Genomic DNA, 17889 nt, shown 5'->3' with positions numbered 1-17889 from the left:
CCACATCACCTGTCTGACAGGGCTGGGGTGCCAGGAGCCTGGGGAGGAGGGATAATAAGGCACTACCTCAGGGGGGCTGGCTGCCTGTGAGCTTAAACAAGGTACCCCATAATATGTCAACATTCATTGAGCACAGCTGGATCCTGCTTGAAGAAGAGCATGGAAGCAGCAGGAATGGGTAACCACACTTACCACTGGAGTTCTGGGAATTGCTGTTTGTTTCTTCAAAGTTGTTTTGCACTTTGCCTTCCACTCTTCTGCTGAAAGCACTTTCTGCTGGATGGAGAACAAAGCAGGAATGGTGACTGGTCAACACTGGATGCAGAACCAGGCAGACAGGAGGCAAGACATGCTCTCGTGCCAGATAATCACAGACCCTGAATACAGCAGAAAGGTCAAATACCTCATTTTGGAGGCAAATGGGCCAGATTCAGTGAAGGGATAACAGGTGGGTATTTTTCTTGAATGCCTTCTGGCTGAGGTGTCCTAGCTTGGCTCTTAGGGAGCCCATGAACACCAGTCCTGACTGAACCAGAAAGGTCATGTCTTCCTCCCCTGGAAAAAAACCCAACCCTTACCTTACTCTTCCTTAAGGCAACAAGCAGCCCTTAATGCCTGTGAGCACAGGTGACCAGTGTGAGACTGAGCTCAGGGCCTCAGCACCACACCAAAGTGTCACCAACAGAAGCACTGTGCCAGCTTCCCTTGTGCCTCCCAGTCACCTGCACTCCCTTCCTAAACACCCTCCTGGAAATGCTGAAGCAGAGGCCTGAAGGGCTGTCTTAGGGCCTGCCCAGCATGTCTGGAAAAGCTGTGGAAGATCCTCTGGCTCTGTGCTTCCCAAGAGTGCCCTTGTTCCCAGAGCCCCCCAGGCCCCGCTCCTGGCAGGGCCCTGCTCTGCCCACTGCAGCACAGCACAGGGCAGCTCCCAGTGACTGCACTGGAGGCTCCTCCAGGGCACTCAGGTGCTCCCTGCCCCTGGCAGTGGCCACAGATTCCTGAAGCATCCCTGCCCAGCACAGCTTGGGGCCTCCCACCCTGCTCAAGCTGTGTCCCTCAGCACCAGCTCAACAGCGCAAGGGGCTCCTGTCTCACTTCACCAGGTCTGCAATATCCAGGCAGATGGACTTCCTGTGGTGGCTCAAAGGATAAACTAGAGATTAAAAAGAAAGGAACTGGCCAAAGCAAGGTGTGTGGCCTGTGCTGCACAGACCCTTGCCCTGCACTCTCATTCTGGAGCCCACTGTCCCCGAGGGGCTCACGTGGATGTGGCCTGGCTTGGCTCTGCTGGGCCCAGCCTGCACACTGGGCAGGGCTGGGGACACAAGTCCTTCATTCAGGAGTGATGAGGACTCCTGAAAAATGGTGCCAGACCATGATTTCATTCCTGCAGACCACTGGAGTGGTCAGAACTGCTGTCAGGACTTAGCAGAGGGCCCAGGTCCCTGCAGGCTCCCAGAGCTGCAGCATGGCTCACACACGTGGGCTTTGGGGCTACCAGAGACCTGAACTGCAGGAAGAGCCCAGCCTGTGGATTTTGGCCCAGCCAGACCCTTCCAAGTCCTGAGCAGGCTTCTCAAACTCTCAATCAACTACTGACTCCTAAAATTCAGGAGAACAAGCAAACTTGGTAACCAAATCAACTGAAACAGAAACACATCAAACAGAGATGAAAAGGAACTGGGAATACTTATCTGCCACTTGACAGATAAATTATAATAGAAACAAGTGGCCTTAAATAACAGGAAAATCAGATGGAGACAAAATTGCTTGGGTCAACCTACCCTTCCCAAGAGACCCAGGTTCAAGTCCTGGCTTATGTCACAAGTGGAAGTGAGATGGAGGTCTCCAAAGACCTTTGTAGAGAATTTGCATGGTGGTTTTGCCTTCATCCCTTAGCTTCCCCTGCAAAACCTCCCCCAAGTGTGGCAGTAAGAAAAATCTAGTTTAATGCCCCTGCTTGGTGCCTTCTCACACTGAGAGGGCAGCTCACTCTGTTCTCTCTCCTTGTATTGGAACCTTTTGAATGTGAAGTAGAATTCTCTGTATGAACCAAGTCCTTGGCAGCTGTGGGTATGTGTTATCCACAAAATCCATCATTGTTCAGCATCCATGGCCTCTCCCACCACAGCCTCCTCTCATACTCAGCATCTGTCCATGCCAGACATTCTAGGGGTGTTAAAACACCAACTGATGGACCAGCCCTTCTTCTGTACCCAGATGGAATCTCTATCCATCAATCCCACAGACTTTAGAGGGTGCTTCCCAGTGTACTGCACATGGCACACTATGTTTCACACCCTATTTATTAACTGCTGTTTTTCAGAAGTCTTTGCTTTATTTTTAAAATTTTTTTAGGCTTGATCTTGTTCAGAAGGAGGAAACTGAGACAATGGAAGGATCAATCCTAATTGCATTTTCTATCTCATCAATAATGGTTCTGTAATACTGATTTTTCTGTTTATCTCTCGGAGGTTCCTGTGGGGAATGGAGCACCATGAAAACACCTGTACTCCATATTCCAAAGGCACAGCCCGGAGAACATCACCTTGAGGGAAACAAACACTAAATGCCAAACTGCTGAAAACCAAGCAAAAATCCCCATTCTTGACAAGCCATTACACCAATCCTTGTCAGGAAGCTCTTCTCAGTTTGTGACACCAGGATTTGAAACAGGGTTTTTTGCACCTTGTGGTTACCACGATGTTTAACAAAAACAACTTGTCACCGGGAAGGGATCATAAAGGATCTAATCCCCTCAACTGCTTCTAGGAGCAGCTTCTCTGGGACAGTCATGGATGGAGCAGACTGAGGCCAGGAAGGGTCAGAAGCCTATCCAGGGCAGGACTGGACAGTGGGCAGCTCAGAAAGCTGAAAGGCAGTCGGTACCTGTGATGGCCTTGCTTCCTGGGGATGCGGAATTGGGAGCGCGGAACATCTGGGACTGGGAGGCGGGCGGGACGCCGGAGGGCGCGCGGTGCAGGAGGCTGGAGCAGCGGTTTATGGACGCCGGGGACTTTTTGCTGGACTGGTTCGTCTGTGTCTTCACTGCCACGAAGAGTGGAGATCGAGAGAACTCTGGATATGAACACTCAGAACTAGTGCCTGCACAGCCAGGGAGCTCCCAGAGCAGGGCCTGCTGGAGCTGCTGATCCACCCAGCCCCTGGGACAGAGCTGGGCTCCCCCCTCGCCCCAGGGGACACTGGGAAAGCTCCTTAGTTCCTTTCCACACCTCTAACTGCCATTAGTTCCCTTCCACACCTCTAACTGTGCACGACCAACCCATTCCTGCTCCTGCAGGAATCACCCCATCCATCCAGAAGCACTGTGTGATTGCCACGGCCTGGAGGCACCTGCAGCTCTGGCCTCCATTTGGGAACAGGTTTCTAAACTACTCAGATCTCTGAGTAGAGAGAAGTTAGGATCTTTGTTTCCTGAGCCTTGAATAAATCTTAGTGGTCTCCAGATATATTCCTTGTCTCTTTGACCAAATACAAAGGAAAGTGAACTGTTGGGAATGGAATGGAATTAGGAGGCAGGGTGAATAATGGCTTTAGTCCCATCTCCAGACTGGTGACATGTGGAGAAATTCTGAATATTACTGGGATATGCTCTTTGAATGCATCTATATTTTGGTCTCTGCAGCACACAGTGAGGATCACCAGGAATTGTCAATGCCAAAAGTCATCTGAAACACCTTCAGGACAGCCCTTCGTCTGGGCCACATGGATTAAATAAACCATTATAAAAATGGAGAAACTGTCTAAGAACCTCCTTTACTCCTAAGGAGCCTCTTCTATAGAAAACTGGATATAAGTCCTGAAGCCCCAGTCCTACTCCAACCACCTGTCATGAAAAATCACTAACAAAGAAGGTTCCCACAGTCCCAGCTCCCTGCCAGTGATTTCTACAGTGATACTGTGGGACACCTAAAGGTGGAGGGACAACAGCAGCACCTGCACATCCTACACAGTGTGAGCGAGAAACACTCGTCCACTCTGAGCAGCTCTCAGGGGAATGCCATGGCAGCACGGCTAACTCTGAAAGAGGGGAGAAGTCCCCCAGGCTAGGACAGGACACTCATTTTCAAAATCCCAGGAGACTTTACAGACCTTGACTGTGACTGGCTCTCACCTTCATCAGCAGCACTGGGGACTGGGAGCGTGTACATTCACAGGGGGTTGCAATTCCAGGGGTTTTGATTCACTTGTTCTGACACACAGCCCCAAGCTGACATTTCCTACATGTCAGTTTAGCTCTGCAGGAAATTATGCACTGGTTTTCTCACAGTTTAGTCAGGATAGTTCTCTGCTTGGTCTCCAGCCAGATAAATAGGCAGAAGGCTTGTTTTGCTCTCTATATTTCCTTTCAATCTCCATGGATAATCCTCCTCCAGCTGCTGCCAAACTGCCAGCAAAAATGTAGTCAGTTATGAAAATTTCCAGCTTGTGGATCATCTGCTTTCCATGAGGATCATTCCCAGCAATGTCTGCTTTATTCCCCATCAATGCCATGAGAAACAGCCATCAGCAACTCTTCAGTGCCAGATACAAAGAGCATCACTGCACATCCTCTGCAGCCCAGATACTGCTCTGGGACCTGACAACAAAAGTCTCAAAGCTATGATGACCTCCAAAAATTTCTTCTTCCTCCTAAATCAAACAAACAGTATGTCTTCAAACTGAGACCCCACAGAGAAGGCTGCTCCAGCTGACACTAGGCAGAGAGAGTTTTGAGCAGCAATGCAAGACAGACAAAGGAATATCAGTTCTAGCAGTCTGGAGGAAGCTAACAGTTCATTGGGAAAAGAAAATTCAGTCTGTAGTTCATCAGATGCCAAACTCCCTCGGAAGGCTGAGCAACACAGGTAGAGAGCATCACATGGCTCTTCTGCTCTACTCTGGAAAAGTCACCTTCACTGTGGAACTCACAGCCTCAGGCTGTTGAAAAGACCAAGCTGTTTCTTAAAATTAAAATCCTGAGTTGCTGAATGGCCACAAGAAACCTCCTGCTTCAAAATCTGCAGCAAGACTGGAGACAGCACTGTGGGCAGCTGACCTCATAACTGCTGCTGTGGAGCTTCTCAAACCCTCTGAGAAGGCAGCGGAGACCTGTCCCAGTGGAAGTGCAGTGATGTGGAGGGTGACTCTCACTGCATGGTCTGCAGTCAGTCAGCTCAGGACTTTGTGCTGCTGCCCTCCAGCATGGCCCAGGCTGTGCTGAAGGACACACGATGCAGGAGATGCTGAGAACAGTGGGGGCTGCAGCCTGGCAGCAGGAGAGCTCGGTCACTGCTGGGCTGGGTCAGCTCGGCTGCAAAGGAGCTCCCAGGGAGACACTGAATAGGCTGAGGTGCTCCTTGGGGAGCAGTCAAGAATTTCCAAGGGGATTAGGAAGGCACTTCTTGACCCACTGCTGGTGCCTGCCCTGCCCAAGGGTGGAGAGCAGACTGGAGAACACTCAGAGGAGGAGACAAGAGGATAACAAAGGGCCAAGAACAGCAGAGCTTACAATGGAAACACAAGTCACTGCTGTGATTTAACCAGGGCCTGGAGAGCAGGCTAGGCCAGGTCTAGAAAGGACAGACACTCAGTAACTTAATCCTCCTTCACTGAGCAGACAAGATTATAAATAGGACCCAGTGCTCAAAGCTGCAGCTGGCTAATTTTAGTCTGAATTTAGTGGAGGCAATAATTCATCAAAATAATTACTTTATGCAATTGCTGCATTTTCTGTCACTCAAAAGCAAGATCAGATGTCTCTCTAAAGCATATCTGTGTGAATTCAATCATGGCAATCCTACAGAATGTGTTTCTCCAGGTAGTCCAGAGATCACAGTGGTCCTTCCTGGCTTTCCTGGTTTTGGGAAAACCTTAAAGTACTGTGATTGGCAAGCTGTGGCAGCAAGAAGAAAATCTGGACCACAAATCCACAAACTACCATGATGCACCACCACAACAGGGACCAGATTGTCTCAGCAACATTATTCCTTCCGGGTAAAAATTCTGGTCAAAAATTTGTGTATGGTATTTCTTTAGAAAGGTCTAGTCAGGATGCATAGGGAACCATTTTGAAGGTTCAGATGGAACTATACCATCATCTATGGATAAAAAACTGAATGTGCTGGAAAGTGATTCCTTAACAATGGCCTGAAATTCCATACTCCGAGCAGATACCTTGGCTGTGGCAAACAGGTCTTTCCAAAGGAAAACCCCTCTGCTCAAACCTATCAATTTTTTAATATGTGTCTTTATACACACGAACAGGTGGAGCCTGTTGCTAAAACACTGTGGGATCAGACTGGGAAAAGCACCTGAACTCAAAGATTTCTCTCACTGAAGTGGAAACAAAGATACACCATCCAACTGGAATCTGGAGTTGGCTTTTTCCTTGTTAGGCAGGTTCTGTGTGGAAACCAACTGTACTACCAAAATGGCAGCTGCCCTAATGAAACACTGCATTGAAGTATTTTGGCTTAATAAATTTGATCCAGTGTGCATCCAATACAGAAGGGAATTGAGCAGCAAGCCTTGATGAACTTCCTTGAGCATCTCAGGTGTCAGGGTGGATGTAGGTCTGTCTGTCCCCTGAAGAGCCAAGAATGATCCCAGGGATGGAAAGACCCATCCCACAGAGCCAGAGCCCATCCCACAGACCCTAAGAGAAGTGAGCAAGGCCCAGAGGTGACAGCCAGCCACATCACGAAGGTCATCAGGAAGTTCATGGCAATGAGACAGGAGTGTGGCCAGGCTGGCAAGTCAATCCACAGGTCAGCAGCAGGATCCGCTCTGGTGAGGTCAACCAGGACCAGTGATCCTCAGCAAGGTGCAGGGTGCCCAGACAGGGTTGACATCAAGGTGAGAATGCAGCTGTGGCTTGGGATACAAACCCATGGGACCCAGAGCCAGGCATGGGCATGTCCACAACTGAACTGAGACCAATATCCTACAGAGCAGCTAAGGCAGGGTGTGTGGATCAAAGCAGGGCTGCAGCAGGAGTGTGGCTGTGGGCACAGTCCCATGTGGGGCTGCTCAGGGCCTTTCAGAGCTCTGAGTACTCTCAGGGCCCTGACATGACTTTAGATTTCCATCCTGGAAGCAGAGCCATGGAGATCTGTGCTGGTTTCACTGCTCTCTCCCCACATTTCCATGACCTAGGAGTCTGAGGCCATATCTGCAGGTACCAGGCAGAGGTGAATGCACACTCCTGAGCCTGACTCACCAAGCTCAATCCCACTCCTGGTGCATTTATAGCCAGTTCACATCCCAAGTGCCTCAGGTTCTCTCAGCACTGCAAACTCATCACAGAGTCACAGAATGACCAATTGCTTTGGGTTGGAAGGGATCTGAAATATCATCTTGTCAATCTCCACTATCCCAGAGTGCTCCAAGCCCCATCCAGCCTGGCCTGGACACTTCCAGGGGCAGCCACAGCTTCTCTGGGCACTCTGTGCCAGGGCCTGCCCACCCAATTCCTAACTAGATACTGGGAATTTCTTCCCAAAATCCCATCTAATCCCATCCTCTAACAGTGTGAAGCCATTTCCCCTGTTCTGTCACTTCATGCTCTGGAACAGTCTCTCTTCATCCTTCTAAACAATTCCAGCAGCCCAGCCCCAGCAAACGTGGTTCTCAGTTCCATCTTTCAGAGCACCCAGAGCCTGAAGGAGGACAGGAACATCACTGAATCCTCCCCCATGAATCTCCATTCAGAAATGTTTCTAAAACTGGGACAATGAATGTGCCTACAATCTACTTTTATTTTTTGGAAACAGCCTCTGACAGCCTTCTTCGAAAGAGTGAATATGTTGACAGAAGGAGCATAAGAATATTATTTTTAGATTCATAGCCCAGTTCTAATCTTATGAAAAAGCTCCTACTCCTCACTCAGAAAAGGGAACTTTGGAAGGAGACATTTGGCATTAACAATTCTAGGGAAGACCACAGCAGAGCTCTTTTGCAGACAGCAGCTATCTAGCTGCTCTGACCAGAAATTATCCTGCAAGATGGTATTGAAGCTGCGGGATATCATTCCTTGTTTTACCCATTTTCAATGACTTTTCATTCATTATGACAGAAAACCAGAAACACAGGCTCTGGAAGGGAAGTTTGCACTCCAGCAGAGACCCAGAAAGCTAAACTGGTGATGCTGAAGGCCTTTCCTCACCCATTTCCACTATGACTTAATTTTCAGCATTTGCCTCATTCTCACAAGAATGAGACCAGGGTAAAGACACAGTCCCAGCTTTACTTTTTCTGACTGCAAGGAACAAAGAAAAGCTAGCTGTGCTTTTCAAAAGTCAGGTGTTAACAGCTGCCTCACAGGACCTTGGATTTTGGGAAGAACAGAGTCTGAGCAGCAGAAAGGTGTAAGGATGTAGTGGCCAGCCTGCCTTGGGAGCTCATCATGCCCTCTCCCATATCTTCATCTGGGTTAGTGGCTTGTCATCATAAATCATAAATCTTACTGGTCATGGGAACTAGGAGAGGAAAAAAGAGGGTTTTTAAAAAAAAAGGACAAAGAAAAGTTTAGGGGGGGGTTAAACTTTATGAAAATACTATCTTCATCTGATCTTGAGTGTCCACATAGTAAAAGATACTTGAAAGCACTGGAAACCCATCTGCACAGCTCAGGGCCTGCTGATCTAGTCTGCAGCAGGGGCAGCTTCTTTTCTTTTGCTGCAGAAACGACAGTGCAGAACAGCTTCAAGCCCAGCACTCAGAACATGCCTCCTCCTCCTCCAGAAGTGGGGCAGGGCCTGGGGGGGCCACTGGAACTGTAGGGCCCAATGCAGGCACACTCCTCCCAGAGAAACACAGCTGGGGTTTCTTTTCTGCTGGAGAGCCTGGACTGGAACCAGCAGCTCAGCTATTACTACAGCTGGTTGGGAAGGTGGGAGACATCAGTGGCAATAAATGGCCTTGAAATGGGAAGCACTGGGAAGGTAAGAATTAGCTAGGGCTGAGCAAGCCCCAGTGCTCACTGCACACTGCCTCTGGGCACAGACCTCACAGCCCTGCTGTCCAAGGGCCCCTCTATGGCAGGAGATGGACCCACTGCTGGTCACCAATGGCTTTGCTGAGGGCTGAAAACACCTCAGTGAAGAGCTGGAGCTTCCAGGGGCAGGCAACCACAGCAATAACTGCAATGTGTGCAATCATAAGCACTGGGACAGGTGCTTCAGCAGATGACAGATAACAAGATTAGCTTTGTGATGATGATGTTGGGCGTGTATTTTACACCCTGCACCTTCTACCATGGTCTGTATCCAAGATTTAGAGAACCTGCATGGTACCTGTCAAGAGCCACCAAACCTTAAAAGTGACAGTCTGGCGAACCATGTTCCCATAAACCCAAGGGTGCCTCATTGTAATTCCTTAAAAACCTGATTCCCGGGGATTTTGGGGTGGAAGCGCCCCCTGCCGGCTGCAGCTGCGGGCCGATGAGCTCAGCTCATCCCTCATCCCATCCCTCATCCTCCTCTCCATCATCCCAAACCCTGGAGCAGCACACCCCGGGCACTCAGCAAAGCTCAGGGCAGTGCTGGGAAGGGAGCAGAAGTTCAGCGGTAAAGAACTTCTCTGCAGACTTTGAAAGTATTCAAATCCAACAGGTAGCAAAAATTTCTCTCAACATGTTTAGTCACATTTTGCACCGAATTACACTGAACTGCTTGTTAAAGCCTCCTCCCCTCTGTGTGGTGAGTTCAGACCACAGTGCTGTCCAGTTTGTTGACAACTACCTTGTCCTGAGCTCCCAGAAATAAATAATTTATTGAGTGTGATCCAGTAGCAAGCTGTTGAGGTCATTTAAGTGATTTTGAAACCAGTTTTAACTCACTGCTTGAAATATTTCTGCAGAAGCTCATAGCAAGATACTTCTTCTCTAACATGTATATTCAGTTACTATTTAGGGGTGTATAAAAATGTTGTGCATCTCTTTGGTTAAACAAGAGCCTAAACCATCAACCCCACAAGGAACATGTGTAGAATTCCCTGGGCTGGGGTAGGAGCTCAGAGACATTCCAGACCTAACAGTGCCCCTGGGAGAGGGGATCCCAGCTCAGCTTTGCAGTGCTCAGCACATGATCTGTGTCCTGCCCGCTGCAATCCCACAGCTCAGGGGAAGGATCCCAAGAGTGAAGTCTGTCCTGGCAGCCTGGTGCTCCGCAGAGCCCGGGAGGTGCCAGGCTGCAGCAGGCCAGCCCTGCAGCAATACTCACTGATGGGGGCGTGCAGAGCCACGTGCTCTTGGTAGGGAGTGTAGTACTTGTACTGCTTGCCACAGAACTCACAGGTGTAATTGCCAGTTTCTGTGAAATGAATAAGGACAAAGGTCAGGAAGGAGACCAGCTCTCTTACACAACCCCCAGTTTCTTTTTACAGAGAACCTGGTCAGGTCACACAAACATTCCTCATGCAGTGGAACTTGCCTGCCCTGTAATCTACACGTCCTTTTTCCAAGAAAGAAAACAGTACAAAACAGAGGGAATGGACCATGCATAAGAAGTCCAGTAGATCTGAACAAGCTTCAGAAGATTACCCCAAAATTACAAGTGTGCAAAAACAAGGGAGAGAATCCATTCTAAAGTCTGTATTGCAGGTGACACAGTTCTGTCCTCTGGTTACAGGTCTGGGATGTGTGGACAACAGTAACAGTCAAACCAGGAAACAAACAGTCAAGTTCAAGTATTAGAGAGCTTTTATTTGGGATTGTGGAGTTCTCTTACAGGAGAAGGGGCTTTTCTGGAGTAACTGTGCTCATTCCTGCTTTGGGGACACTGGAAATAATGGAGTGTAACCACACACTGAGAAGTGTAACCTCCTCCTCTTGCCAGTGCTGGGAATACAGAACTGGCAGCAAGACGAAGGAAAATCCATTGATAAACAAATGTTTCCAAAATGGAAAATTCAGGGAAATGCTTTGGCAAAACCTGGTATTCTCTCTGTTTCCCTCTGCTCTGTTTGAGGAGCCACACAAAGGCTATGTGAATGAATCACCTGCCAGCTCTCAGTGCACCTTCAAGCTTTCTCTCATCCCTGCCAGATTGCTTTTCCCCTGAACTCCCCTCCCCTTCTCTTTGCAGAGCTCTTGAGCAGAACACTTCACAAAGCTGCAGTTCTTAGGGCCAGGGATGTTGGTGTTTGATGCTCCTTTGAGCCTGAGCATACCTGTGAGCACCCAAATCCCAGCCCTGCTGTGTAACACAGTACTTCCTGCTTTCTCTAGAGGTACTGCAGCCAAAGGCAGTGAACCACTGAGCTTTCCTTTTTATTTGAAACAATAATAACTCTTACTTGGCCCAATCTTCTGGAAGGGTTCGGGCTCCTCCTCCTTCACCTCATCGGCAGCGATGACGGCCTGGTCATAGGGGTCTGCAAGAGAACAGAACCAGAAGACAGCTGACAACACCTCAGCTTTGCCTTCTACAGCTGCATGGGCACTGAATGCTCCTGCACCTGTAATCACATTTCCATCTGTAACAGGATTGGAAGACAGGAATGATAAACCAGTGACCCCTCTGTCTGACTTGTCCCTCCTCCTCTTCCTCAGGTGCCCCAGGATTACCCCTGCTCCCAGCCCACTAACAGGTCATGTGGGAATTAATGTTTAAAAAAATGCAGAGAAAAACTGAATGAACACATTGCAAAGTCCGATCCATATTTCCTGATTTTCTTCCAGGGAATCTTCCCTCTAATGCTGCTGAACTGGCTGACAGTGGGCACAGCAATGCATTCTGCAGGCACATCACCTATCAAATACCAACCTGGGACTTCTAGCAGCTAACAGCACAGCTAGCAACAAATCACAACCCAACCCACTTTAGAGGAGAATTTGGTGTATGCCTTTAACAATTTACAAGATCACTACAGACATGAAACACCTGCTTCTTCAATTGTCGGAAGCCTGACCAAGTGTATGTGCAACAAAAGCCTGGTATCTGCTAGGGCTGGGCATCAACCTACTGGCTGTAGGGAGAGAGGATGCTCCCTATCCCACTGCAATCCCTGACAAAACTCCTTTGACTCTTACAAGTTCAGAATCGACCTGCTGTGTCTGAACTACTGAATGCTTGAAAAGGTTTGTGAAATAAAGCACACAAAGGAGCTCAGCTTACCTGCCCGGTTTTCTGGGGCCCCTTCCACACTAAAAACTAACACAGAATAGAAGAAGGAGGGGAAGAAACAAAACAGAAATTAAATCCTCTTAAATGGTCTTGTTTTCCTCCTGCATTTCACATACTGCTGCAGCACATTTCAGCCCCACTGAACAAACCAGGCTTTGTGCCCCAGTCCCTCCTCTTCCCAGCAGCATCCTCACAGGACCTGGTTGAGCATGCCCAGCCCTAATACACACAGATGCTCGAGGCCTTTGTTCTGACCCTGACACAGCCCCAGGTAGAGTTCAGGTGCGCAGCTGCCTCACCCCTGCAGGTGCTGGAACACAGCAGCCCCAGGGAGGAGCTGGGACAGTCCTTGCACACACATAGAGCCCTTTCCAAGCTCTCTCCTCAGCAGAGCTCCCTGAGACATTTCTGACTGAAGCAGCCACATTCCCCTCACAGTGCCTGTCAGTGCCACTAATTTTCTTCTGCTCCCCACAGGAGGAAGGGAGCTGGCAGTGGTGCCCTGCAGGAGAGCACTGGCTGTCCTTAGAGCACATTCAGACGTCCACACTTTCCAGGTAAACACAACCATTTTTTTTGACAACCATGTATTGTGAAAAAACACTTGCTTTTCTGAGACAGCCCAGCCATTCAAAACCTGCTGCTCACCAAGCAGCCTCTTTCTAGAGCTCTCCTTGACCAAGTGAGGAGCAGTACTGCCAGGCTTGCACACACAGAGATGGTCTAGAGTATCTGTGGGCTCCGAGGTGAGGAGCTTCAGCTATTCAGTAAGCAGGGGGCAAACCAGCATGTTGATACTTCATTTTCCCCAACACAGAATAAAGAAACACTGCTTCTGGCAGTGGGTATCTGCTTCTGTCTAGGTGTCACCAGCCTAAGATGCATCTATAGTCACCCTTTAAGGGCCACTGACAACTTCAACGTTTCACTACCACAGTCATTAACAAGAATGAAAGTTCCCGACTCTGAAATCTGAAATACTTCACAGAGAAGTATGTTGGGAACAAACCTGTAAATTCTGACACCAAAAAGCAACCAACTTCTTCCCTGCAAATAATCAGGCTGACTATTTTCCTTGAGGTACTCAGTCCCAGGATCTCCATGCTAACCATGAACCTCACTGCAGACACACTGCAAGGTCCCCTGGTCCCAGCACAGGTGCTGTTTTTATGCACACAGAGAGAATCAGGCACAGCAAACTCCTTCCTGCAGTGCCTGTATACTGTGCCTCCATGGCAAAGACAGGCAACTCGTGCAGTGCCACATCCTGTACACCACGGGCCACACGCTCCTGCAGAGCCATATTTTGCTTCCCCTAAGACTTGTCAGCCTAGTTCAGGTGTCTGAGTGTCAAAACATTACTCACCATCCACGGCATGTAGGTCTCTGTGCTCTTGGAAGCAGCTATAGTATTTATATTTTTTCCCACAGATGTCACACGTGTACCTAAAATTGTCTGTAGGAAGAAGAAAACAGACCAGTTTAGAAACTCTGAGGTGAAAGGCAAGCACTGCAACCAGACTGCTCAATGAGACACCCCCATGCACTGACACATCCCACATGTTCTGTCAGGCCTCTAAGCCACACAGACAACCACTGCCTCACATTGTTCCCCCTGCCCCACACTACATGGCTTGGGGCATATTGTGATTTATTTTCTCTTCAGACAGCTCTGCTCTCCAGAGCAGAACCCACAGACCTCACAGCGATGAGGATGCAGGGCAGCAGACCCTGCTGGCATCTCCTTTAGAAGTTAAGGGCTCAGCAAGTTCAGGGACAAGCAGCTGTTGGTCAGGATGGGGACAAAAGGGCAGAACTAAGCACAGAGCCAATGTATGAGCTGATAGAAACCAAATCCTTAAAACATCAACTCTAACGTGGACTGGATGTGAGCACACTCCTGCTTCTCACTGCTGCTCTTTACTGACTCTCAACTGCACCCAGGATCCTGTCAGAAGCAACAAACCCAGGAGACCCAACAATCCAAGGCACGCAGGACAGGAAGGTGCTCAGTGAAGGGAGGGCTTATGAAGCCTGGTTTCATATCCATTTGTTCCCTACACCCCATCACTTCATCTCAGCATCAACCAACCCTTCACCACAGCTGCGGGGAGGCAGACAGATGTAAAACAGCTCCATGTGTTTATGAATCTGGTTTGTTCTGAATGGGGATTAGTATCTCTAGTTCAGCTATCACATCAGGAGGAGGATGTGATGGAGAAGGATTTCCTGGTCAGCTTGGTGACTCTGCTGCCTGACACACCCTGGGGTGCCTTTCCTGAGCAGTCACCCCACCTGTCAGACGACCCCAGGCCAATGGCTTGGTGCTATGAGCCCACAGCAAAGTGGCAAACATAAGAAAATCCACAGCAAACACATCAGTTTATACAGCCATAAAGGATCTTGGAACCAGCAGGAGCAAGGAGTGCAGGCAGCAGCTCCCAGGGCTCCACAGAGGACCTGCCATTCAGTGAGTTCCCCTGCAGCAGCGTAGCTGTATCCATGTGTCCCTACTATCCGCAACGTTAAAGCTTTGTTTTCACCTCTTCCATGCTGTGTTCAAACACAACAGACTGTGCACATTAAGTAAGCTTTTCATTTTACTTCTCCATCACTTTACTTTTAAAATTACTCCATATTTTAAGCTATGATATATTGGTACAGTGTAATCCCTCACTTTGGTTCACTGCTCAGTTCAGCAGCACATGGGGTTCAGCACTAAATAAAGGATCACTGTCACCATTTATTCAGAGTGACTGTAGAAGCTATGATGATCTAGCAGAGAAAACTGCCAAATCTAAATGGTGTTAAACATCTGGGCACTGGAAGTTTACCTCTGTGACTAAAAAATATTTGTATCTTAATCAGAGCACAGCAGGACTAAAGTAGAGTTAAGGGGTTTTTAGAAGTCTAGGTTGGACAAGCAAGGAGAAAGGGACTGTTGCACAGACAATGCATGGCTTGAGGGAGAGGAGGAGCAGCAAAACACACCTGTAAGAACACAGTGCAAGTCACATTTAACTGTGTTTGTTCCATTATGTGATCTTGTGCCTGCTCCTTGTGTGGTCACAAAACGGTGCTGAGGGCCTCCCTCTACCCTGGACCCTCTCCCACAATGAACAGATCAATGATTACTGCTGGGTATCTGTGTAGCTGTTGCAAAACCCCGCAGACAATTAGCACAGTCAATTAGCAAGTCAAGTAGCAGAGAAACTCCTAACTTGGCATCAGTCTCACCTCAATGGGTGTTCCCAAACCAAGGCACCAACCTCCTTTTTGAAGTGCAATGAGCTCTACAGGACCAACTGAAGAATAACTCTTCAAAGGAGTCCCAAAGACCAGGAACTTTCACATTCAGAGAACAAAAACTATTATGGCCTTAGTTTGGAAGAAAAGAGCTCAGTAAATTAGAAGACTTGTTAGAACAGAAGAAAACTAGCTAACACACCATTTCACAGGGCCAGGCAGGGCTACCTGTGGTCCCTGTCACACAGGGGGATCTTACTGACTCCAGCAGAGCCCATTCTGGGTGTGGGCACTGCTTCCCTTGGCAGTGCAGGGAGCATGGAACATGTAACAAGTAGAGCAGCATAGCTCCAGGGAATAGGGTTTACTAGTGTCCTCAGGGGACTGTTCCCACAGGCAGAAGGATCTCCAGGGATTATAGAGCAGTAGGAATTTGTTCCAGCTGGTCCAACTTGCCACTGATCTCCTGGGCTCTGTGTGAGAGAACACTCAGCAAAGAGTGCCCAGCCTCAGAGACAGGAGCTTTACAGAGAATTCACAAAGAGATGCCCATGTGCAGCCAAGCTTTACCTCTCTGAAGAGCAGTCCCTGTTGAGGCTGCTTCCAAGAGCCAGACCCCCTCCTCCTTACCCGGTACAGCCATCTCTTCTGACAGCCTTCCAACACACCCAGTGCTGGCCCCAGCAGACACTGCTTTCTGAGCAAGAAACACCCTGGGCAGAACTAGGCCTGCAGTACCACCTAGAATCACAGAGTGTCCTGGGGTGGAAGGGACCCACAAGGATCAGACATCCCAACAATCTCAGAGCATTGTCCAAATGCTTCTTGAGCTTTGTCAGACTGTGCCCCCAGGGAACCCATTCCAGAGCAGTTTTCCTGCTGTAGGTTACAACTCCTACCCCAAGGTATCCAGCTGTGGCACAGTATCCAGTACCTGTAACACAGCTTGCCATGGGAAGAGCTGCAAGGGACTCCAGGTGCTCAGATGTGGCTGCAAACCCACACTGAAACCCACCCCTAAACCTCTGCAGAGGTGGATCCAGACAGCTAACGCTACCTAGGCCAGTTTGCTCGGATTCAAAGCCTGCTGTCATCAGGGGCTGCACTTTAAGGCTCTACCCAAAGCACAACCACACCAGCTGGCACTATTAGGGCAGGGAAAAACACTCCTCAGCTCCCCAGCACATGGGGTCAGTGCTGGCCCTTACTTGCGTTCACATCTTTGTTGCCAGCTGAGCAACGACCCTGCTGCAAACACAGACCTTCAAAATGCTCCAAAGACATCTGCTCAAGCCCCAGACTCAAGTATCATTCTCCTTCATGCTCAGAAGTCTTTCCAACAGGAGCAGGGATTCCTGAGAGAGGTCTAGTGAGTACCAGCTGTACTTATTTAGTCAGCTCACAATTCATCTTTAATACACAGGCACCTTAATAAACTTTAATAGAGCACCCTATCTTGCTAGTAGTGGAAAAGGCAAGGCACAGCCTCATTACAAGGCAGCTCCTCAGCTATGAAGCACTGGCACACTCAGATGGCAGATGGGCAGGTTTTTCATGTACCCCAAGAAATAACTCCACGGGGCCTGAAAGAAGTTTTGACTACTCTGCTTGTAAGTGGACCCCAATAATGGAGAGAGAATGAGCTGCTCTTCTGTCCCATCTCCAGGAGCTGCTGCCAGCTGTGCCTCTGGTGGTGTGTCCAGCACTCCCTGGGACTGGCTGAACCCCCTGCTCCAGGGCTGAGCTCAGTTCTCTTCCCAGATCCTGTATTAAAGATTTGGAGAATTTTTGTTGGTTTAATTCACATATTCCCCAGAGAAGGAAGTACATATTTCATTTTGGCAGGAAAGAGAAGGCAGAGAACACATGCTCACCAGTGGCAGCCAAAAAAAGACACTTCTTTCCTTAGGACACTTGGCCTCAGTGGATTTTGCATTAGAAATCCAGGAAGAGCAATCAGAAATGTGTTGAAAGGTCAGGAGCTCTGTATCACTAAAAATACACTAGAAATACAGATCACCTAACTCACCCTCCTAAGTGCAGGAGTACCACAAAAGCTGGGAACAAACTGATTCCCACTGGGCTCCAAGAGTTCTCCACAGCATCCCAGAAACCCAGACTGGAAACAGTCCCATCCAGCTGACATCACTGCAGTGCTGCCAGCACAGCCCACAAAGGGTCCCAAACGATGGGCTCTCCCCACAGCAGCTGCAGGAGCTCCTCAAGGACTTGTCCAAGGTGAAGAACATTTTCCACCTGGCCCAGAATTCACACTGAGCTTTCAAATGGCAGAAGCCACAAATTGTACTTGATAGAGGAGCTCTCTCAGCAACTGGCACTCTGCAGACACCCTGGAATCCTATTGATCCTATTCCTGCAGAGCACTACAGGAACAGCTGTCTAGCAGGGACAGTCTCCACATGTGGAAGGGCAAAACTGCTGAATGTAAATGGATCACAACAGCCTGCTAAATTCTTCCTAAAATCCAGAAGTGCTGCAGGTCGCAGTCAGGATA

At 48.9% G+C, this 17889-nt stretch overlaps 1 protein-coding gene across 3 annotated transcripts in view; it reads right to left on the bottom strand.

The window, feature by feature from the left end:
- ZNF618 (zinc finger protein 618) overlaps positions 1-17889 on the bottom strand; it is a 150474-nt gene that overhangs the window by 27974 nt on the left and 104611 nt on the right. Inside the window, exons 7-12 of one of the 3 annotated variants that reach the window (XM_077787855.1) lie at positions 13495-13584; positions 12120-12155; positions 11299-11376; positions 10224-10313; positions 2890-3078; positions 193-276 (exon numbers count right to left, since the gene is read on the bottom strand). In XM_077787855.1, the coding sequence (XP_077643981.1) occupies positions 193-276; positions 2890-3078; positions 10224-10313; positions 11299-11376; positions 12120-12155; positions 13495-13584 (567 nt within the window). The remainder of the gene's footprint in view (positions 1-192; positions 277-2889; positions 3079-10223; positions 10314-11298; positions 11377-12119; positions 12156-13494; positions 13585-17889) is intronic. The other 2 variants (XM_077787854.1, XM_077787856.1) reach the window with 2 other exon arrangements.

This window comes from Lonchura striata, chromosome 22 (assembly GCF_046129695.1).
Source record: "Lonchura striata isolate bLonStr1 chromosome 22, bLonStr1.mat, whole genome shotgun sequence".
Taxonomy (NCBI): domain Eukaryota; kingdom Metazoa; phylum Chordata; class Aves; order Passeriformes; family Estrildidae; genus Lonchura; species Lonchura striata.
Note: the sequence above shows the minus strand (reverse complement) of the source record. Positions and strands in the feature narration are given on the sequence as shown.